The 24,118-nt window shown below is 44.4% G+C and overlaps 2 protein-coding genes and 1 pseudogene across 3 annotated transcripts in view; 2 read left to right on the top strand and 1 right to left on the bottom strand.

The window, feature by feature from the left end:
* LOC115675895 (probable serine/threonine-protein kinase At1g01540) overlaps positions 1-20,943 on the bottom strand; it is an 83,230-nt gene extending 62,287 nt beyond the window's left edge. Inside the window, exons 1-7 of one of the 2 annotated variants that reach the window (XM_030598692.2) lie at positions 20,063-20,939; positions 19,708-19,812; positions 19,488-19,610; positions 19,226-19,396; positions 18,985-19,114; positions 18,698-18,907; positions 17,671-18,211 (exon numbers count right to left, since the gene is read on the bottom strand). In XM_030598692.2, coding sequence (XP_030454552.2) covers positions 18,050-18,211; positions 18,698-18,907; positions 18,985-19,114; positions 19,226-19,396; positions 19,488-19,610; positions 19,708-19,812; positions 20,063-20,751 — 1,590 coding nt within the window. In that variant the 5' untranslated portion in view covers positions 20,752-20,939 and the 3' untranslated portion in view covers positions 17,671-18,049. Of the gene's footprint in view, positions 1-17,670; positions 18,212-18,697; positions 18,908-18,984; positions 19,115-19,225; positions 19,397-19,487; positions 19,611-19,707; positions 19,813-20,062 lie in introns of those variants that run through there. The other variant, XM_056321240.1, reaches the window with a different exon arrangement.
* On the top strand, positions 5,311-6,423 carry LOC115675718 (subtilisin-like protease SBT3; annotated as a pseudogene).
* On the top strand, positions 13,629-16,001 carry LOC115675926 (subtilisin-like protease SBT3). The gene has a single exon (XM_030598741.2). It carries the CDS (start codon positions 13,659-13,661, stop codon positions 15,963-15,965), a length of 2,307 nt encoding a protein of 768 aa, XP_030454601.2. The 5' UTR covers positions 13,629-13,658; the 3' UTR covers positions 15,966-16,001.
* Positions 20,944-24,118: the final 3,175 nt, after the last annotated feature.

Genomic DNA, 24,118 nt, shown 5'->3' with positions numbered 1-24,118 from the left:
GAAGAAAGATCAGAGAAAATTAGGATCATAGATTCTTCCAACCGCACTGATGTTAAGTGACACTCAACGTGGTTCGCCTCTGTACTCGTACCTCCTTACGTTTTTCCTTTCTTTGCCCCTCAGCTGAGAGATTGATGCAGATTTCCTCCAACCGCACAATAGTCAATCATAGAAAAGAAATCAAATGGGAACACCCTTTGGGATTGCTGTATAGGAAAATGGAAGGCCAATAAGCTAATAGAAACATAGGGGTGGTGTGCAATTATCTCTCGCATCGATAGTGACATGCACATAAAAGAAACAATCAGCGTCCAACGCATGATTTTTGGTTGATTTCACGGGTGTGTGCATGCGTACGCATATTACAAAGTAATCACATGTTAATCTGAATCAATCTCTCTGGTTCATGTATCTTCAAGCTGGAATGCTTTCTTTTCACTCGGCACACAACAATGCACCGACTTGAAAAAGAAAGTCATCCCCAAAGGCGATTCAGATTGTTTGATTTAGGTCCAGAACGATCATGGCACATTGCCTCAGGATCGATCAGGACAAGGACATACTGATTTCTCCACCCATTTTTGGCCCTCCATGTGCTCAACGATTCGATCACTCATAAATTAGGCTTGTAGGATGATGCGGATTGCATAATTACAAACATTTCAATCGAATATTTCATTTCCGTAATGGGGTAAACAAAGAAAGAACGGGTACTGGCTTATTAGATCTACGACATGCTGTTTAGTTCATAATGGATAATTCTACTAGTGGGGTTAACTTCTAGGACTAAACTGTATCTCCTAAATCCCATGAATCTCATGGAGTGGTGCCGTCAATGCTTACTTAGCGATCCATCTTCCGAAATCTTTGTCTGGCTACTTTATGCTTATGATACGATTCTTACAGGTGTCAACTCTGCTGAAATTCCTCATTTTACAACATAGATATTGTCACGCCCCGAACCCCATCGAGCACGCGACACACTTCTCTGGTCGAATAATGCGACGTCCCAAGGTATCACCGACCCAAATTCAACTTATCAGAGATTTAAACCAATCAGCGAAAGCCACAAATACCCGGACAAGAATCGACCAAGGGTAAGAGGGAGAATAGACTTTCATTGCTCATCCAAACTTATACAATATTCATATATACAAACCATAATATACAAGCACACCAAAAATCTAAACTATGCACCATCGACATCCAAAAAGATCAGCAGCCTATTATACCCTATCTCCAAAAATGGTACACTTCAAAAGCCTACACCCAACCCCTACTCTAACCCCTACGCCCTCTGCTTGGCGTCCACTCCGAATCTGACTCCTCATCACCCGAATCTGAATCCCCCTGGACTGTCTGCTCCTCTGAAGGCTCCGACTCAGCCTCGATCTCAATCGGGTTATCTATGTCACCCGACTCCGCTGGAACCTCGACCCGCTCCTCCTCTTCCGGCTCCTCATCAGACTCGTCCTCTGGCACGAACTCGGGATCGTACTCTGGCTCATACTCGGGTGCGTCCTCTGGCCCCATCGCTGGGTCTTCTTCTTCGGGCTCATCCTCAGGCTCTTCTTCCGGCGCCTCTTCTGGTTCGTCATCGGGGTCCTCGTCTTCTGGTTCCTCCTCTGGTATTGCCTCGAGATCTACATCCATGGGGTCGTACCCTGCCTGTGACTCTTCCGGCTCCGGATCAGGCTCAGCCACGGAAGGTCTAGGTACTGCAGATGCGGCCTCATGCCCAGACTGCGCCAGACTAGTCTCCAAACTAGTCATCTCTCCGTTAGGAGGTGGTATGGCTGATGGGTCCCAGTCCCCAACTCCGTCAAAGGGGACATCGAAGCCACGGACGGGACCGAACTCATCTATCCCGTCTCTGAACATCCAGGCAGTGTACGTATGGGCCTGCCAGAGAGGCAGTCCTATATCTACCCAAACTACCATAGTATGCTTAACCCAAGTCATGTTGTCATCTATAGGGTATTCTACGACGTCGTGATCGGTGTGCATAGGAATCCCAAAACCCTGTGATGGCGGTGGCGGAAGATTCATGTCTCAGGCCGGGGTTCTGAAATTGTTGGTTGAAACAACCATGAGATCACATCTCAATAAGCACACACCCTAAACCCCACCTAGGCTATCACGTACCTCCAGACATTCACAGACACAACCACACTCAGCCATCATATAGCAGGCACACAATTTACACTTACATGGGCCTTTCCTGCGTGCAACCTGCACGTTAGCCACAGTAGAACAATTTTCAATCACATGCACATTCTAATTACGTTTCACGCACTCATTCCTGCCTCATCACATTATTTTCACACAACTCGCCAGTGACCCGCGTAATGGTACCGCCTCAGGTTCACTGCGACCAACTCATATTTTTCACTCGACTCGCCAGTGACCCGCGTAGTAGTACCGCATCAGGTTCACTACGACTAACTCATAACAACACTTCATGGCCCGCGTAATGGTACCGCTTCAAGCCGTGTATCTTGCCCGCGTAATGATACCGCCTCAGGCTCAACACCCACCACCTACGACACAACCCGCGTAATGATACCGCCTCAGGTTGGCCGTCCTCCGGTAATACCGGGCATCGTCCCACGTAGTCGTACCGCCTCAGGACGGATCAATTCCCCGCGTAATGATACCGCCTCAGGGATTTCCGTAACCACACGCGATTTCTCGCTCGTTCACATGCTCAACACCCACATGCCAATATATTGGCCAATCACACTTGGCCCGTGCATGCACCAAATCACACACATTTCTCATGCTTAATAAGCACCCAACACGGCCAATTAACAATCAAATTCAATTCAGCCCAAGCGTGCACATAACGACTCACATTTCAATCAACCAAAACATGATCCAACGAATATACGAGACCACTATCGGGACCACAATCACAGCCACATAATGAATACATTTTCAGCATTTCCACACTCATTTCAAGTTATAATTAGTGCCAAAATTCAGCCACCTCATAACACGTCAAACCGGCGCCATAAGCCCTTAAACCGAACCAAATGTTCATCGATTCAATCCACGATATCCAGCACTTAACTCGACCTCAAATCAGTCCCAAAACATCACCATTTCAACCTCAATTCAGCCAATATCAGTCCCCAAACCAGTCCATTCAATTAACCCCAAGACAACCCCTAATTAGCCCCTAAATCGTCACTAATTAACCCGATTTAACCCTTACTCTCGTCTATCGATACCCGACATCCTAAATAGGGTTTAGGGAGCGACTTACACGAACTCTAGACTAGCTCGGCTAGAGTGGAATGGGGCGGCAGGCCGGTGGTCTCACGGCGGCAAGCGGCAGCAGCGAACGGCTCGGCGGCGACGAAGGCGAGCGGCGGTGGCTGGCGGCGGTCTGCTGGCCTGTCTTCCAAGGCTGAATAGGACAGGATAATGGTGATGGTGTTTCGGTGGAGGGGGAAAAATAGAACAGGGGAGAGAGATGGTGGGGCGTGGTGGTGGCGAGCGGTGACTGCTCCGGCGCAGCTGCTCCGGCTGAACGGGAGGGCGGCGACGGCAGCTGGCTAGGCCGGACGGCCAAGGGCACGGCGGGGTGAGGGAGGCTCGGCCAAGAGGGAGAGAGAAAGGGATTGCCGAGAGGGAGTGAGAGAGTGAGGAGAGAGAGAGAGAGAGAGAGAGAGAGAGAGAGAGAGAGAGAGAGAGATTTGGCTTTAAATAATCCAAGTCAATAATTGAGGTGCCAAAAGACCATCATGCCCCTCTCTCACAATCCAAATCAACGGCCTAGATTCGATCTTATCTTGAGATCAACGGTCCGGATCGAATCTTTTCCAAAATATCCAAGGGCAATTTGGGAATTTCACAAAAAGTCCAAGGGCAAAATTGTCCAAAAATCTCTATTTCTAAGGCTAGGGTGAAATGACCAAAATGCCCTTCCCCATTATCCTTGGCCTTAACAAAATCTCAGGGGTAAAATAGTCATTTTCCATTTCTCGCCGAAATTCGATTTTTCTGAAGGATTCGGACAATTCCAAGGCTAATCGAGCAAACGACAACATCGTCCAAATGATCTGTCGTGACTTTCTAAATTTCCAATGCCCAACTTGTTCTCTAATTAATGACTAAGTTCTAAATAACGTAACCTGCGCATATCTCATACTAACGGGTGGCTTTTGGGGAAATTCGCATTATTGACCCGTGGTCAATACTAAATCAAGCCACGTTCAAGTTCACTCGGGTCGTGACGACCTCGGTTGTCACTTAATCGCGAGGATCGATCGCTAGTTCCGACGGGCACGATCGTTTGGTATAGGTTCGGGGCCATTCGTCGATTCATTTCGTGGTCAAGCGGAATCACCCGCGATCCACTAATATGACAGCGGCGAACTGATCCCTGACTATCCTTGGATCGGCCTTCATTGGCTCAAAATGTCACCTCGACAATTTTCATGGTCGAAAGTCGGTTCACGATCGAGTTTCTTTAGTCGCGCAAATTTAAATCCCTAATTAGCCTTTCCCTAACGGTTAGTATCCCAGGAATGATCAGTTCCGGGCGAGATCTAACTACAAGTACGTTCATAAAACCATCCATTTCATAAATCCCAAGTGGGTCAGATTTTAAAATGTCACAGATATCTTCCCTGTTTGCCTTGAAATACTTGAGTGATTTTTAGATGATCTTCACTATTTCTTAGGTCTTGATGCTACACGTGATTCCTCGAGTTTATTCATCTGTCAGACTCGTTACCCAAGAGATCTGCTTTATAAGTTCCGTATGCGGCTCAATAGTGTACTATGGGTAATGGACTACTTCTCAAACCTTTGTTGCGAAATGTCTCTCTTTGTTTGCGGTAACGTTGTTTGGGCCGGTTTAAAAGACATCTACATTTTTTTTATAGCTAGTCCTACATATGTCTACATGGATTCAAACTAAAAATGACGATGCCATTGTTGCATTTAGTGGAAATAATCTTAATGGGTCATAATCTGATTGGGTATACTTGCAAATGTGGGAATCAACGATTAAGTGATCCTGATTGGACTTTTTCATAAAGATTTCAGACGCAAACATGATGTGAGTTATTAAGTTCTGATTGGGAAAAAGCATGGGGTCTTGCTTGGTCACTACAACAAAGTACATGAACCTTGTCGTTCCTAATAGTACGAGGACCAAAAGTTAATCTGTAGAAGCATCACGTTTCCATATAGCCAGTGCCAATTTAGCATTTTCTGGTGAATTATGAATAAAAATTTGATGGAAGGATTTATGTTGATGCAGGAGAGGAGCACAAGGACTAGTATTGTGAGCAAACAATGTATAACGATAATATTGTTGTGTGTGAGGACATGAGTGGACTGTAGAGGATCAAGTCCACAATGTCGATGGAGCAAAAGTTACTGGTGGTGTGTTCACAGTAAATAGCTCCTACCTGTACTTTTTCAGTTTTACCTCATTCCCCACACTCTTTTTAAATCCTGCAGATGGTGATACCATCAAAGCCTGCATCAAGAACTCGTCCGTGCCAACAGCAAGTATCCAATTACGGAAAACACTCATCGGCAGCAAGCCTGCTCCGAGCTTGGCAAACTATAGATCTCGCGACCCATCCCTGAGTTGCCGGTCATCCTGAAGCCTGACATTTTGGCTCCTGGCACACTGATCCTGGCTGGGTGGCCTCAAAATAATCCAGTGGCTATAGTGGACTCACATCAACTATTTAACGACTTCAACCTCTTGTCAGGAATGTCGATGGCGTGCCCACACATAGCTGGAGTGGCTGCACTCCTGAGGGGAATACACCCCGAGTGGAGCCCCGCATCCATCTGGTTGGCCATGATCACTACATCGTATACAATGGACAGTACAAATAGCCCTATCAAAGACATCGGGAACGATTACAAACCGGCGAGCCCTATAGGCATGGGAGCTAGCCACGTTGATCCGAACAGGGCATTAGACCCCGGGCTCATATACGACGTGCCGCTCCAAGACTATGTCAACCTCATGTGTGCAATGAAATACACATCGAAGCAAATTCATATGGTCACCAGGTCATCTTCCTACAATTGTTCAAATCCTTCACTGGACCTGAATTAACCTTCCTTCATTGCCTTCTTTAGTTCAAACACCAATGGTGCAAGAATTCTTCAGTATGGTGACGAATGTGGGAGATGGGGGCGTCAACCTACACAGCAAAGGTGAATCCGATGGAGGGGTTCAAGGTCATTGTTGTGCTGGGTAAATTGACATTCAAGAGAAGTATGAGAAGCTTGAATTATAAGATGACGATAGATGGTCCAAAACAGATGAAACAGACTGTGGTGTCTGGTTCTCTTAGTTGGATGGACAATGGTGGCAAGTATGTGGTCAAAAGTCCCATTGTTGCTACAATTCTAAACTCGAAAGCATTGATGTCCAAAACTTGATTTGTTAACGAGTTTCCAAAAGAACTTGTTAAATAAATAATTAAGGAAACTTTAGAATCTCCAATGTATCGTCTTTTCTATTACTGCGTCATAAATATCTATGAATTTGACCCGTATCAAATCAAATATGTTTAGCATGACCCATCATAATTCTGTAATAAGCTAACTTGGTTTGGCTACGCGAAGCATGAATTTGGATAGGATGTCAGAATCATACCACACATCTTACTCGCTAAACAATAAAAAAAGCTAGCTTTTGCAATTTGAAAGTCAGTAGCAGCTGTAGATTCCAGTCTCATGTCCACTGGGACACTCCAATCTGCGATTACGATAAGCATATGGTACTTTGCAATTTGAACATGAGCATGGCATCTGCCTGAAGGACTGACTAATAAAAAAATCAGAGTTTGCGTCTCAAACTCTGGCGAAATTTCATTTTATAACACAGTTATCTTCATTGTTTGCAATGAAATATTGGGATGATCTTCAATATTTCTTAAGTATTGACGCTACCCGTGATTCCTCGAGTTTATTTCTTTGATATGGGGCCTGTTTGTTCATGCTTTTTACAAAGCAATGTAATATCTTTCTTTCCTTCAAACTTAAAATATTATCTAAATTTAAAAAAATAATGAAAAAAAAATTATATTTGAAGATACTTGTTGACATTTATATAGTGTAAAAGTTTTTAGGAACTTTGGTTGGAGAAAATATTAAAGTTTGTCCATCAGTGGCAAGACTTAATTCAACAAAAAGCGCATTTAACATGAAAAGTAAAATAGATTTCTAATATTTGGGAAAAGAGGCCTAAGCTATTTAACTATTCATACAAATTAATGAGACGTGCCTAACAACTTAGCATGAATTGTAACTCATACTTTTCAAGGCTTGACAATACATTTAAGCGCAAGTCGCTTTAAAGATATATAGAAGGGAAACTTTAGTGTTTTCTGTCCTTGTAGTGTTGGAGGAATTCACTTTTGATCCCTATACATTGATTGGTTACAATTTGAATCCTTGTACCATTCTCCAACAATAATTTAAGTTCTTCCGTTAAATATCTATTCAAACTTTGCCAGAAATTGCTGACTCAACACCGATTACAAATACATGACTTAAATTACACATTTATCTCTATTCCTTTTGTACTGCTCAAATTTTCTCTATGTACTTTATTTTTATAGCAATTTTAGTCCTCGCAACACTAATTGATGAGATTTCAAGTGTAATTATTCACATCTCTATTCCAAGTAAGACTTATATTACACTGCTATTACGTAAAATACTATATGACTAATATTGATACCTTCCCTAATAATGATTAAATTTTTTTTCCGCCGAGAGTGACACTCTATTGTCACTAGCCTCCCCATCAGATAAACAAGTCCTTACAATCGATGGGATGCAGACTTGTTGGTATTACTATTATCTGGGGAATTTTAATATTTTATCTATACTACTTTGACCATTATAATGAGTTAAAATTGTGGTTAGAATATTTAAAAGCCATTTATTTGTTTATAGCTAGTCCTAAATATGTTTATGTGGATTTAAACTGAAAATGAAGATGCCATTGTTGCATCTAGTGAAAACAATCTTAACGGGCTGTAATCTAATTGGATGTACTTGCAAACATAGGAAACACCACAAATTGATCGTGATTTGACATTTTCATTAGATTTCAGATGCAAAAATGATGAAAGTAATTAAGTTTTCACTGAAAAAGAGTAGGGGCACTAATTTTGTCACTAAAACAAAGTGCATAGTCTAAATTTGATCGTTCGTAAAAGTACAAGACCAAAAGTTAATTTGTTTAAGAGATTTGTGGATGTAAGTGCCGCATGTCAATATAGCCGATGTAGCTTACCATTTCTCGGTGAATTATGAACGAAAATTTGTCGGAAGGACCTAAATTGTCATAGGAGAGTAGCATAAGGACTAGTATTGTAAGCAAATAAAGAATAATGATAAAAAGTTAATTCCCTAGTTACAACAGAGACCAGAAATGCAATTTCCACTAAATAAAATGATATGCTCCTAAAGCATTATTGTGGAAAGGTAAAATCTTACTTTTAGTTCCTGAATTTGTGCATTTTTTAAAATCAAATCTTTGAAATTTTAGGTTATATAAACAAAATCCCTCTGGCTCCCGATTTTGTTAGTAGGAGCTAACATGTCCGTTCGAGCTAAGTCTTAACGTGGAAAAACTTCCGTTCGTTTGGCGGAAAATATTCTCCCGAAAAATATTTTCCGGCTTTTCCGGTGTTCGGGGGGCGGAAAACGTTTTCCGTGGAAAAATATTTTCCTTCCTCCCCTCACAAAATAGCCTAATCCGTTCGTTTGGCGGAAAATATTCTCCCGGAAAATATTTTTCGACTTTTTCGGTGTTCGAGGGGCGGAAAACGTTTTCCGTGGGAAAATATTTTCCTTCTCCTCCTCACAAAATAGCCTAAGTCTACGAAAAATGACTTCCGCTTCTTCAAAAGCGGAAATCATTTTCCGGAGCTTTTTCTTCTTCTTCTTCACTAAGGTCGCCGCCCTGCCGCCGCCGCTGCCGCCGCCGCCCCGCCGCCGCCGACGCCGGACGTTGCGCCGCCGGCCGCCGGCCGCTGCGTGCCGGGCCGCGGCCGCGGACGCCGCCGCCGGTCGCGGCGAAATATATTTTCCGAAACTTTTTCATGTTGGTCGCCGAACACCGGAAAATTATGTTCCGGAAAACATTTTCCAGGAAAATGACTTCCGGGAAAATATTTTCCAAAAGGAAATATTTTTCGCCAAACGAACGGAGCATTATAGTCATGGAAAATGACTTCGCTTCTTCAAAAGCGGAAATCATTTTCCTGAGCTTCTTCTTCTTCTTCTTCACTAAGGTCGCGGCCGCCGCCGTTTGCCGCCGCCGCGTGCCGTCCGCCGGCAGCGGCGGGGCCGCGCGCGGCCGCGCCGCTGCCGCCGCCGGCCGCCCGCCGGACGCTGCGCGCTGCTGCCGCCGCTGCCGCTGCCACATCGCTGCGTCGCAGCCGCCGCTGCACCGGCCGCTGGCGCCCATCGCGGACGTTGGCCGCGCCGCGATCGCTCGCCAGTCGCCGCTCGCCGCTGCGGCCACAGCAGTCGCCGGCCGCCGGTAGCTGGTCGCCGGACGCCGCCGCCGGCGAAAAATATTTTCCGAAACTTTTTCATATTGGTCGCCGAACACCGGAAAATTATATTCCGGGAAAATATTTTCCAAAAGGAGAATATTTTCCGCCAAACGAACGGAGCCTTTATGTCACTATAAACTATCAACTGATTGATTGGAGTAAAAACTCCTAAGATGAAGACTACAGTCAGACCTTGAGTAATAACGGCAAAAGTACACCACAAGTGCCATAACTTGTGTACGGCGATCACTTTGGTGCCATAACTTTTTTTCGGATCACTTTAGTGCCAAATCGGAGGAAAATCGATCACTTTAATGACTCCGGCCAAAAAGCTGACATGGCATTTATATTAAAAATAATGGTCTGACTTGTACACGGTGGAAATTACGTGGCTTTTTTTCGAATTTTTTAATTTTTAGAAAAATAATAATAATTAAAATAATTAAACAAAAAAAAAAAAAAAACAAAAAGGTGTTGCGACGGCGGCAGGGCTCCTCGCCGCTGCCGCTGCTTAGGCCACCACCGCCGAGAAGGGCCGGCGGTGGTGGGCGCAGCAGGTGCGGGGTCGAGGGTCGCCGGCCCTTGGCGAGGGCCGGATCCCGCAAGGCGAGACCTCGCCGCCGCCGCGGCGAGGCCTCGCCGGATCCGCCGGGCAAGGCGAGACCCGCCGCCCAAAGAAAGGCGAGGCCGACTCCTCGGGCGCCGCCTGCGAGCGCGAGGCGAGGCGCGCCGCTCGCCGCCGGGACTCGCCATCGCGGTCACGGGCGAGGTCTCGCCTCGCCCGGCCGAAGGCGAGGCCGACCTCGCCGTTGCCTGGGTCGCAACGAATATCGGGACGGATATTTAGTTCTCTTTAGTAATAACTAAAGAGATTTCTCAATACTAAACTGTACTAGAGCTCTCCATGCTGGGCTCTTGTGTATTCCACCGAGCACACCGGCTGCAATTAATCGGATATTGAGTTGTACGGGTTCGATTAAAAAAAATGCAACTTCAAGAACTCGATTAGACGAATTAAAACTTCAAGAGCTTGATTGAAGGGAAGGAAATGGCACAAGTTCAAGGAATGTTACCTTATGGAATTACAAAGAAGTTGATTTCTTTCTGTCCATTTTGGTAGCATTCCCTCCTTGCGTCCCCAACTCTCCCTGCTCTGCTATAACACTTTTAATTACCAAAGTTAGTTTTGTATAATAATATTTTCTAAAAGATAGATGAAGTTTATGAAGTACAATTTGACAATTATTTTTCTCTCTTTTTTTAAAAAACAGAATTCCTGTAATGTTTTGTAACTAAAGATCGGGCTCCTATTAATAGGTCTTGAGCAGAGATGGAGGCATCCCTAGGAATCCAGGGGCCGGAACGAGGAATACAACCCGTTCCCACCTTATTCCATAGACATCACTAGTCAAGGTCGAAAGCCCCAAGATAAATTTCTCCGACAACAAGAATGAAAATTTAACGCAAAAGATAAAGCGGACAGAGAGTATTCACACCGAGGTTGGTACATCATCTTACGGTGGTGTGAACCCTTCGACTTATGAAAATGTCCTTGCCTCGTTTTACTTGTGATGCTCTCACTTCGATCCACATGCATGTCCTTTCAGACATCTTTTTGATCATTTCTTCTTGGAATCACGAGGCAAGAAAACAACAAAGGTGGAAAAAAAGAAGAAGAACGCTTTTAATTACTTTTGTCATGTCGTGAGGATGATTACTTCTTCTCCAAGGAGCTGCAACAATAATGGAGAAACCACTGTCTCTGGTCTCTCTTCTAGATGCTGACAAAGTTATCAATAGCGACCCTTTACCAAACTATCTTCAACAGTTACTGCGAGATAAATGAATAAGTTTTTCTTCTTAACCTATTGTTGAAATGGTCAGCTATTCTGTATAAAAAATGTCGCTCTCATCTCGACTCCTCCTGTTTTCCGTGAAGCTAGGATGCGGACGTCCTGAATTGAATATCGTTCAATGTTCTTGGCACGTTTCTGACGATTTCAAGCCTGGGAACCCTCGAATCCAATCACGGTAAGGATCAGAACTTCAAAGAAGAAGAAAGAGGAAGAAAAGCAGAAACCGAAGTTTTAATTATTCGAAAGTGGCCAAACATATTGTGTTCAGGAATGATATTATTTAAGAGCTGATAAGATGACGGTGACCACGGAAAGAATCCTTTACGATGCTGCCCTCATGGGACAATCGGTCTTACGCCTGTCTTCTTTTCCTTGCGAATCAAAACCATGAATGATGGAGACATAGGTTGTCAATTGTGGACAGCACATGGAGGGCTGGTGGGGAGTGGATACATCAGTGTGGTCTTGTCCCGATCAATTACGATGACCGATCATTTTGTGTCGCCTTCGCTGGATACTTTCCTTTCCGACTTGGTGCATGGTTATGCCCCATGGTAAAAAGAAAGGATCCCCAGCTTGATGATCTCATTGAGCTCACATCCCAAATATTCACTCAAAGTTTAAGTCGATAAGTTATGGCCAAATAATTTTACTTGCTCTACACACCGCACCAATTCTTCGATTCGAACTCCGTTTAACAGCCGTCACATCTGCACCTCAACAATCTTTCTCTTACCTATGGGACTCTAGGGTTAAGCATGTTCCCCTTTAATTTAGCTATTCCTTTGCATCAATATATATCTCAATTTAAATTTCCACGTTGTTGTGTCGCAACAACCATCGTCTCCAACCAAGGACATGTTTCCATGGTATCTGTTTCACCACGATCACTGGGCAATTACATCAATGTGCCTTTTTTGATATATCATCAAGACACGGATTGACAAGTAGGGGCCTCGTCCCAATCTGTGGGCCCAGCCCTTCGGTGGAGTCTAATTTGTTGCACAGTCCCACCTGTAAGAATAATTTTATGTCTAAAATTCTCAAGTCGGGTTGTCACAGGACTAGCCGGGATGAGCGTAACTTTATTACTAGATAGTCTTGCTCAAGCTCGCTCAAAAATGTCTTTTAGACCAATGTGACCCTAAGGGTATTGGGCGGGCTTGTGGGCCACCAGGTCATGCTCAATTCTACCATTAACGGACAATTAACTTCAATCCACTTGCTTGGAAACACAAGTAAAAAGAATAATATCTCAACCTAGATAATATAGGAAAAATTTACCTAATCAGTCCTAAATTTATTTTATCAATTAGCCTTAAACTTTTCCCCGAAATTTCAATATAGACCTTCCGATCAATTTTCACCGGAAATAGCTAATATTACGGATCAGTCATCATCTGCCATCTCACATGGCACACTGTCACGTCGGCGATTTCCGATAAAAATTTATCGAAAGGGCTACATTAGAATTTTGCGCAAGAGGTTTGGAACTCAATTGATAAAATTAAAAAAAAATGAACTAAATTGGCATATTTACAATATGTTTAGGACTTATTGGACAATTTCCAAAGATACTGTGAGAAGATCATGAAGAGAACGTCCAAATTCAAGCCAATTAACATATCTAGTTGGAACAATAATCGTTCAAAAGTTTAAACTAGTAAATTGTAGGTCAATCAAGGTATATCAACCTCTACCCACCTTATCAATTCTCCCAAGTGAGCGTTTGTCTTACAACCCCTCACGTTTTCACCTTTAAGATAAACCATGAAGCTGCCAAAGAAACTTGATAAAGATTGACATGTTTTGATGTTGCAATATGCACCCATCAATATCGACCAAAAATCATGCTCCGGATGCCTAGCGATTCTATAGGTGCGTCACTCTCGATGAAGAGATAATTGCACGATCTCCCCTTATTGGATATTTCCAAAGGAATCCAAAAGGGTGAGCCCACTTGGATTCTTGTTCATACAATTGTGTGGAAAATATGACGCGGTACGGAGGGAAAACAAGTTGAGTATCACTCAATTGCCAAAGGTGGACTCTCACCCAACATCCATGTGACTTTAAGAAAAATGCATACATTTTCCAATCCTTTGTTCCCCTTCTTGGATTACTTCCATAGGTTGAGAACAGAGCATTGAGATCAGGGTCCACCATAAGATACCCCTATACATCTGTATTCCCTATATGAAGGCAGCTGTACTCTGAAACTAGCTCACTTCAATCGCCGATCATGGTTGATCGCATTCATTCATACGTGGTGAGGCTTCTAATTCTAACCGTGTCCTGCTTTGCCTTTACGATAGGGCAGTCCGACAATTATATTATCCACATGGACTTATCCTCCATGCCCAAAGCCTTCTCTGATCCCCATAGCTGGTACTCGGCCACTGTTTCATCAGTAGTGCGAAGCCCTAGTCCTGAAGTTAGAGCCAAAGCTAGTGCCACACCCATGTCTTCTAAGCTCATCTACAGTTACACTCATGTCGTCCAGGGATTCAGTGCTAGTCTCTCTCCTAGTGAGCTCGAGGCCCTTAAGAACTCTCCGGGCTACATCTCTTCCATGAAGGATTTGCTTGTAAAAGCCGATACGACTCACTCGACCCAATTTCTTGGCCTGAATTCTAATTTTGGAGCATGGCCTACCTCGGATTACGGCAAGGATGTCATAGTTGGGCTTGTGGATACAGGTGTTTGGCCGGAAAGCCCGAGCTTCAATGATGACGGAATGACTGCAATCCCAGCGAAATGGAAAGGCGAATGTGAGGTTGGGACCCAATTCAACGCTTCGATGTGCAACAAAAAGCTTGTCGGAGCCCGGTTTTTCAACAAGGCCTTGGTAGCCAAAAATCCCAACATTACCATTTCCATGAACTCTACGCGTGACACTGAAGGACACGGCACCCACACATCTACCACGGCAGCCGGAAATTATGTTGCAGACGCCTCCTACTTCGGCTATGCTCCAGGTACTGCCTCTGGCGTGGCTCCACGGGCCCGAGTAGCCATGTACAAGGCCCTGTGGGACGAAGGCAGATATGCTGCTGATGTCCTCGCTGCAATCGATCAAGCGATCATTGACGGTGTCGATGTCCTGTCCTTGTCATTAGGCTTTGATGGTGTTCCATTGTATGAGGACCCTATTGCAATAGCCACATACGCAGCCATAGAGAGAGGGATCACTGTATCGTTGTCCGCGGGAAACGAGGGAGCTTCCCTCGAGAACCTGCACAATGGGATTCCGTGGGCCATAACTGTCGCTGCCGGGAAAATAGACCGTGCCTTCGGGGGAACTGTTACCCTCGGTGATGGAGTCTCGATTGCAGGCTCAACTCTCTTTCCAGGCGACCCGTCCTTGAGTAAATCTCCAATTGTCTTCATGGACGCATGCAACAATACGGTCGAATTGAAAAAACTCAGTCCATCTGATATTGTTGTGTGTGAGGACAAGAATGGGACTGTAGGGGATCAAGTCCAAAAAGTCCATGGAGCGAAAGTCGCTGGTGGTGTGTTCATTGTAAACAGCTCCAACCCGAACTTCTTCGTTATTACTACATTCCCTACAATCTTTTTGAATCCTGCAGATGGTAATACCATCAAAGCCTACATCAGGAACTCATCCGAGCCAACAGCAAGTATCCATTTTCGGAAAACAATCATTGGCAGCAAGCCTGCTCCGACCTTGGCAAGCTACAGCTCTCGTGGCCCATCACCAAGTTGCCCGGTCGTCCTTAAGCCCGACATTTTGGCTCCTGGGACACTGATCCTGGCTGGGTGGCCTCAAAATAATCCAGCGGCTGTAGTGGACTCGCATAAACTATTTAACGACTTCAACCTCTTGTCGGGAACGTCGATGGCGTGCCCACACATAGCTGGAGTGGCTGCGCTCCTGAGAGGACCGCACCCCGAGTGGAGCCCCGCAGCCATCCGGTCGGCCATGATGACTACAGCATATACAATGGACAGCACAAATAGCCCTATCAAAGACATCGGGAATGATTACCAACCGGCGAGCCCTCTAGGCATGGGAGCTGGCCATGTTGATCCGAACAAGGCATTAGACCCCGGGCTCATATACGACGTGACGCCCCAAGACTATGTCAACCTCATGTGTGCAATGAATTACACATCCAAGCAAATTCAAATTGTCACCAGGTCATCTTCCTACAATTGTTCAAACCCATCACTGGACCTGAACTACCCTTCCTTCATTGCCTTCTTTAGTTCGAACAGCTCAGACTCTCCCATGGTGCAAGAATTTTACAGGACGGTGACGAATGTGGGAGATGGGCCGTCAACCTACACAGCAAAGTTGAATCCGATGGAGGAATTCAAGGTCAGTGTTGTGCCGGATAGATTGACATTCGAAGAGAAGTATGAGAAGCTGAGTTATAAGCTGACAATAGAAGGTCCAAAACAGATGAAACAGACTGTGGTGTTTGGTTATCTTAGTTGGATGGACGATGGTGGCAAGTATGTGGTCAAAAGCCCCATTGTTGCCACCAGCCTAAGCTCGAAAGCATTGACGTCCAAAGGTTGATCTGTCAACGAGTTTCCAAAAGCACTCGTTAAATAATTCGCGTACTGTGTTTTAAAAAATCTAAAAAACTGAACCGAATTGAACGAAATATGTTCAGCATAACCCATCATAATTCTGTAATAAGCTAACTTGGTTTGGCTACGTGAAGCTGGTACTTGGATCGCATGTCAGAATCATGCCAAACATCTTACTCGCTAAACGATAAAAGAAGAAGAAGAAGCCACCTTTTGCAATTTGTAAGTCAGCGGCAAGTATAGATTCAAGTCTCATGCCCATTGTGGCACTTCAATCTGTGATAGGACAAGCATATGGTATCTTGCAATTTGAACATGAGCATAGTACTTAGCTGAAGGACAGAAGTTTGTCCCAACCAACCAAAAACTAGAGTTTGCGTGTCATTACAAATGGAGGGCATTGAGCGTAGTTGTTCCCATTGAAGCCTGTTTCGAAAGGGATGATATTAAGAACCCATGAATAACAAAAACGCCGAAACAAGTCGACAAAGAAATCAATGACATCGGGTTTTACAAATTTTTAGTCAAAAGAAATTTTTCTTAAGTTGCTTATCCCAAATTTTCCGTCCTTCGCCTTTCAATTTTACCACTAACCATGCGATTCATGCTTGGGAAGGAGTGGCCATCTTCAGTCGATGTATCGTGTTTGTTGGTTCCCATCCATTCCAAAAATGCCTCCATGCTACAGGTAAACAACATTTTAGATTGCTGTAGTTCCAATTAGCCCGTTGTCAGGATTCGGTACGAAGTCGCCTGTCCCTCCGACTCTTGTCGCCTCTCTTCCCCTGCCGCTTCTTTAAACTCTAAAACAGGGATCACAATTCCTAATAGCCACATTTATCACCTCTCTTCACCTCGAAAGGTAACCTGACAGAAGGAATCAAACATGCCCACATCTCACCTCTCTAAAAACCTGAGGAAGCTCTGCAAAAGAGAATGAATCCCACCGGATAACACGTTGCAGTTTCGTCGACCCAAGTCGAAGGAAGGTCAATGAGAAAGGGAATGAAAAAACCCATCCCAGGACAACAAGAAGATCAGTGCCAAAGAGAGAGGATCCTCTTGCCACTCTTACATCAAAATCAAGATTCAAGAACATGAAAGGGTCCCCTGTTCCTCAAAATAGAACACTTTCTAGCTGTCAAAGAGACCCCTTCAGTCTTCATACCCACCAGACTCCATGCCAAAAAGAGCTTCGTGTCTTACTAGTTCTCGAGTCAAGCTCGCCTTTCTCCCAACACAATACGTCCAGTGAGGGGTTTTCCCTTTTCTCTTTGCAACTTTTTCCGCAAAAGGGTTCAATCCACTCAGCTTCAATGAGTTTGACATGAGTACAGTTCATATATCTTCCCTCTTTGGTTAACAAAATACATTCTTCGTCGATGCTGTGAAGACAACCAAGTCAATGCAAAAGCCGAGCTTTAGAACTTAAATGTAATGGTCAAGCGACTTCATTATCCCAAGGATGGTGCTTGACGAATAATCCTCATTATATGTCAGCATAGCTTTAACTACTTTACCACAGATGGACAATTAAAAAGAGAAGGAGACTTAAAAAGGACATATATGTGCATATAATAAGGCACGTGATAGCACGATTGTCAATGCATGGGTTCATAGTATAGTCAGAGAGACGAGCAAATAGCAGAAAACATAAGACATCGCCAAGTTGTGAAAACTAGAGACCAAAATTGACAATGAGAGCATTCAATCAATAACTCCAGTGAGTTGGATCACATCATTTGCTGAAATCTTCAGAATAGAAGCCAATATCATACAAAGACACCTACACCATACAGAGATCCAATCCAGGGGCAAAATCTTCTGAATAGAAGACTACGTCATAAAAGACATCTACAACATCCAGAGATCCCACCCAGATTATACTTCAAAAGCAGAAGTGGCTGACACAACACTAAGAATGGGACAAAATGCAGCAAAATCTACACAGGGTTAAAGGCAAAAATATTGTGAACTAGATACACAGTCGAGAGAGACAAACCAACTCTTCATGGAAAGAAGTAGGCAAGATTACGTCCGACACTTCACCTTGTTAAGGAGTTGTCAAGGCTATTGCTCTTCGGGATCTTGCTTTCTCAACATTGACATATTGCTTTGCACACTGCTCTCATATCCACTACTATCACCCGATTCAGTTACACGCTTGTCCAACAGCCTATCCCTCAAAATATCCCGATGTGAGCGTCCATGTTCCCGTCCAGCCCTACGGTCCTGCAATGATTTAAGCATGCAATTTAACTAAACTTTAGAGAGACAGAATGAATCGTACAAGGCATATCTTCATTCCTAGACAACGTTTTGCTGTTTAAGAATTTCTAGGAATACGTGAGGATAAAGCATAGTAAAAGCAGGTTACAAAACGAAAGGATCTGCCTTGTATAGGTTCCTCCCCAATTCCCTGATTCCAAAATGACTTCCCATTAATGATGGTTGCTCAAAGCCAAAAATACCTTTTTTTGGGAATATGTATAAGAGGACAAAGAGTGACTGGCCATTGGCAAGACAATCTCGCAATGCTAATCTTTGCAAGAACATATTAAAATGTCAAATGATGGCAAGTTCAAGTTAATTGTTCTTAGACGGTAGGGAGGAGATTTAACAAATTGACTGGATCAATGTTTGCCAATATCTTAAAGTCTAATGGAAATTGAGGCGCGACTCCAGAAATATGGGACACGGATAAGAATGCGTACTTACATCTCGAAAAGGAAACTCATCAGCTTCGAGCATATGAACTACATGACCCATCTTTGGCCGCTTCTGAGCATTTGGATCCACGCAACGCAGAGCTACCAAAAGAGTACGCTTTAGGGCTCTCGATGAAGGCTTCTCCGGCAACCTCGGGTCCAGAACTCCCTCCGGGTTTCTATTTGTAACCATTGTCTTAAGCCACTCGACAAGATTAACCTGAAGAGGAAAAGGAAATGCTCCTCAAATGCTCAAAGATGATTGAGGATTGACAACATCGTATTGGCAAGACTGACCTCTCCAGAAGGGCGGCTGTAATCCACTGGGTTTCTCCCGGAAATGATCTCCATTATGAGAATCCCAAAGCTATATACATCACTTCTTTCATTCAGCATGCCCGTACTGGCATATTCCGGAGCCACATATCTGAGGAAAAGGAAACCAATGTGATCGTCATGCATTTCAATTGAACAAAAATAAATGACATCATGAAACACAGTAAACTTGAAACCAATCAGCTTGGGGATGCTAACCCACCCAAATGTTCCCATCACACGAGTTGTCACGTAACTCCTTTCTGAGCCCAAGAGCTTCGCTAGGCCAAAGTCAGATACTTTCGCATTCCACTGTTTATCGAGTAAAATGTTGCTCGATTTGATATCTCGGTGAACAACCTTGGGCTCGAGCCCCTCGTGCAGGTAAGTTAAGCTGTGCTTTTTGTTCAATCCCCATGGTCAGAGACTTCAAATACTAAACCAAAAATGAACTCTACTACAATTGAATTAGCACAAAGACTTACCCCTTTGCAGTGCAGATGATGATGTTCATGCGAATCTCCCACGTGAGCGGGCTGCAAGGCCCGACATCCCCATGAAGCCACTGCTCTAAATTCCCATTGTCGACATACTCATAAACAAGCATCCTATGACAGCCAAACAAGGGTATTATTATTATTCGCATTATCCGCTTATTTTCAATTCTATGAACCAATAGCACATCAATTGCATAGACTGTATTACCTGTGAGCTCCTTCAACACAGTAACCGAGCAACCTCACCAAATTCTTATGTCGAACTCGCCCAATTGCTTCTACTTCCACCTTAAATTCCTTTTCCGCTTGTCCCCTACCACACACAAAAAAAAAAAAAAGAATCAGCAATGTTGAAGCCGCACATTCACCAGAAAAGCTTTCACTCTTACCAGGACAAAAAGTTTCTCCGACAAACACTACTTAAATTTGGCAACAACCTCAATTCCACACAACACCGTCGTCCAAAACCTCTCACAACACAAACGACTAACTGAAAACGAGCCCCGCGAAAAAAGTTTCAAGTGGCAGATATTCAAATCTTTCAAAACGGAGCCCACATTTACCTGTTGTTCAGCAAATTCTTGACCGCGACTCTCGTGCCGTCCTCGAGCACACCCCGGTACACAATCCCGTACCCACCTTCACCAATCACATTCTCGTCGGCGAAATTCTCCGTCGAAACCTGTAGCTCTCTCAACGTGTACCAGTGGCCCCAACCCAAGTGCGAGACCTCCGGCGTCGCCGTCAAAGCCACCGCCTGCTCACCGGGCCCCGACCCGCCACTCCCGGGCCGCTCCGGGTACGAAATCCGTTGGTCCTTGCCTATCTCCATGTGGAGCCGGGTCGGGCTCTCTTCCTTCGGCTGGGGGACCAGGGCGAGAGCATCCGGGTCGGGGTCGGGGTCCGAGTCCGGGCCCCTGGGGTGGTCGACCCGGATCTCGAGAATCTCCTTGGAGACGCTCGGGATGGTGGGGTTGGCGTGGGAGGAGACGACGACGGACTTGACGGGCGGCGGCCCCGAAGCCTGCTCCCGCCCCTGCTGCCGCTGCTGCTGCTTCTTCTTCTTCATCTTCTTGTTCTGGGAAGAACAAGAAGCGGCGCTGTTGCGCCTCGAGGTGAAGTAGAGGGAGACGAGGAAGAGGGCGATGACGATGGCCGCTCCCACGCAGATGCCCACCACCACCCACAGGCGGAGGCCGAAGATGAACGTCCGCCTCGACAGCCGGTCGTTCAAGAACGCAGGCTCCGTCATCTTCGCTCCTCCCCTCTACTTCCTCCTCCTCCTCCTCCTCCGCCGCCGCAGCCCAGTTCTCCGGGCAACCAGCCGCTGAAACAAACGAAGAAGACGAAGATGAAGACGAAGACGGTGATGAAGACGACGAGAGATGACGAGTGGGGTTGAATTTGCGCACGGCGCTTGAGTGGACTGTGTGCGTACTGTGTAGGGAGAGGAGCTGGCATGATGGCATTGCTCTAGAGCGAGAAGTGGCAGGGGAAGGCGGCCCCCACTTTTTTTTTTTCCTATCTATTTTCGTTTGTTTTTTAGTGGTTTTTTTTTTAATTACTCGTGACATTTATTTGGTTTTTCTCGCCGCGACACTTCTAAAGAGGTCAAACTAAATTATTTCTTTTTGGGTAGGACCGTATCGTCTTACGGTTTTTTTATAAACATTCAGCGTATCGAGTGGACGTAGAAGACGGGGTCCATTCCCACGTGGCACGGTGGTCGTGTCGGTAGAATCTGGTGGCCGATGCTTAGATTTCTTCCTCGAATTAAATCATTCCAAATTAACCGTTTTGATAGATCGGGTTCGGATTTGGATTCGGGTCCAGGTCTGACCAGAGAGCGTATTAGGATCGATTAAATTACGATTTTTAACTCGAGGGGCTAACGATCCGCGACCAAGTGCCTCGACTTTTCGTATTTCCGAGTCCACCGGGTGATGATTACGAAGAAACGGTGATGGAATTAGGCCGAAATTGACTCGAGCCTCCGTTTTGGATTTAATAATAGGTTGTGGACTCGAGCCTACCTACAAATTCACTCAAATTACCCCAACCAACATTGGTATAGCATTCGACCCGAAAAAAAAAAAAAAAACATTGGTATAGCAGCGAGGACACGTGAACGGTCAGATGAACAATTCTTGTCGACTTCGTCTGCTCCGAATTCCTCAGGCCGATGGTCCAATAAAGGGAACAAAAAGGAGGAGTATTTCAAAAGGTCCACTACAATGTTATCAAAAAAATATTAAAAACAAAAATAAAAATTGGGGGGGAGAATAGAAAATGTTTTTTATGGGGTAGAGGAAACGATAGTGGTGGGGAATTAGTGGAAATGGTGATGTGATTAGCTTCTTCTTCGCGATAATCCCCGTCATTAATTAATACATATTTTTTTTGTTTTTTTTTGGGGGGGAGGGGGATTTTCGGGTGGCGAAGCAATAGGCTTTTTTGACTATGGTTGTGGTTTGTGGGGGGTGTGGACCTTAATCTATGCGGTGAGATAATACTATTTTATGCAAAAGGAGGAGTTTGTTGGAGGGCAAGGAAAGGGTAGGAATCGACGGCATCATTACCAACATCGCATGTGTCGCGGCTGTGCTCGGGGGAGACTTTGGAAACCCGTGCCTCCTCCCCACCCGAGAAACATGGCCACTTGGAAGTAGGGTGGCAAAGCTATGTCCCCTTGTCAAATGTGTCTCGTTTTTTTTTTTAACCACGAAAAATCTTAAATGAGTATACTTGCAAATTAATTTTTTGATCACCAAAAATCTCCGGTACACATGTGATAAATTTACCCTCAATTAGTTTCCGTTAAATTTTAGCGTCAAATTGCTGAACTGAATGGCAAGTGGCAGTTGACAAGTGTACTAATTTGAAGTTTGTGTACCTATTTGTGATTTTTTCGTGGTATTAATCCAATTTAACATAAACTAACAGAGAGTAAATTTATCGCAAATATAACAGTTTGGGATTTTTGATGATCAAAAAATTAATTTTGATAAATTTGTCGCATGTGTACCAATTTGGGGTTTTTTCGTGATATTAACCATTTTATTTTGTTAAGAGCTCAAAAGAATATGTTAATTTGGTGTTCGATTTCTGATTAATCACGTTGTGTTGGAGTTCGGTTGCTTTTGAATGAATTCGTATCGTATTGGGATCGAATTGTTATGTCGTGCGGCGGATTAGAAGTCTTTTTACTTGAAAGGGGCTACATAGAATCTACATGCGTCCCTGAAGATTAGAGGCCGTATAGATTTTGAAGCCGGGAGTCCGCGTGGGAATTAGTTGTTGCCTTCCCATCTGATGATGGATGCAGATCGATTTTTGTATACCATGTCGCGACTCGAGTCGGCGAGGTGCCATGAGCTCAGCACGGGCTGACCACGAGCGGTGCACAACAAGTTGGACGCAGGATGCGCGTGGGATGTGCATGCATGAACGAGTGCGACGTACGGGCAAGACTCGTAAAGAGCGAGTAAAGTCCATGTACATTCTTTTGAAGTTTGTGGCTGGTTCGTGTACTAGGAGCAGCCAAATTGTGTTCAAGGGAGGGGGATACACCTTATTGAACGCATTTCATGGCATTAGGATTAGTAGTGGTAATCAACCTTTGAATCAATTGAATCTTTGAATTCTCTTATAAGTGTGAAGCATTCATTCTCCCAAACTTGTTTGCAAGAGTGATTTTAGGGAAGTATGCTCTCTCTGGCTAGTGTGTGAGGTCCTTGAGTCCTTAGCCGAGCAAATTAACGTGGATTTGGTTTCTTGCGTGAAAGTGAAACATGAGAGAAGAAGGAGACGAGAGAGAGAGTGAACAACACGACAGGAAGTGTAATCCCACGAAAGATTGCATTGCCTAGTGGTGAGCATGGTTCGGATGGACGGTTCCCACTATAAAATCGAGAATTGCCAATTGGTTTCATGGATCCAGTTCTTCGGTGGATCCATGGAACCGGTCCCATCAAGTTTCACGCAAATGAAGGTGACCAAGAGAGAGAGAGGGAGGCAATGATAAGCCGGAGGCACAGCTGTGAGTTGATGAGAGTTTAGAGTCGAGGTCGTGAGTTTATGGGCATTGCTCGAAAGTTGAGACCATAAGTAAAAGATAAAAGGACAAACTCAAACAAAATGAGAATGAAACGAGGGCAGTACTTAGTTGATGGACATTGAGCTTCAAATTAGAGATTTTTGGATTTACATTTTTCTTAAAATGTTTTCTTTTTTTTTTTGAAAAATTTTCTTAAAAATTATATATATACATAAATAATGAATATTTGGTGGATTAATGTTTGTTTCGAAGGTACTACTGTCATTTCTATAGTTCCTAAAATTGAATTTTTGCCCTAGCTCCAGAGGGTTGCATGGTAAATTCTTCAAAATGTACTCTCTCTCTCTCTCTCTCTCTCTCTCTCTCTCTCTCTCTCTCTCTATTGACGCTCTAGTTCAGGTGGGCGCGTGAGCGGTTTCACACATAGATTTTAGTATATTGAAGCTGGGAACCGCTGGTTCCAGGCAGTTCTCAGTTCCTTTGCACACCCTCACGTTGCCGCACAAACCATGCGTTGTGTTCGACAACTGGTATCAAAATAGGATTTTTCCACGAATTGTCA

This window comes from Syzygium oleosum, unplaced genomic scaffold (genome assembly GCF_021117445.2).
Source record: "Syzygium oleosum isolate NSW1041296 unplaced genomic scaffold, Sole_v2.1 Sole_v2.22, whole genome shotgun sequence".
Lineage (NCBI taxonomy): Eukaryota > Viridiplantae > Streptophyta > Magnoliopsida > Myrtales > Myrtaceae > Syzygium > Syzygium oleosum.
Note: the sequence above shows the minus strand (reverse complement) of the source record. Positions and strands in the feature narration are given on the sequence as shown.

Coding starts and splice junctions, on each gene's coding strand:
- LOC115675926 (XM_030598741.2), top strand. CDS start 13,659: ATGGTTGATCGCATTCATTCATACGTGGTGAGGCTTCTAATTCTAACC.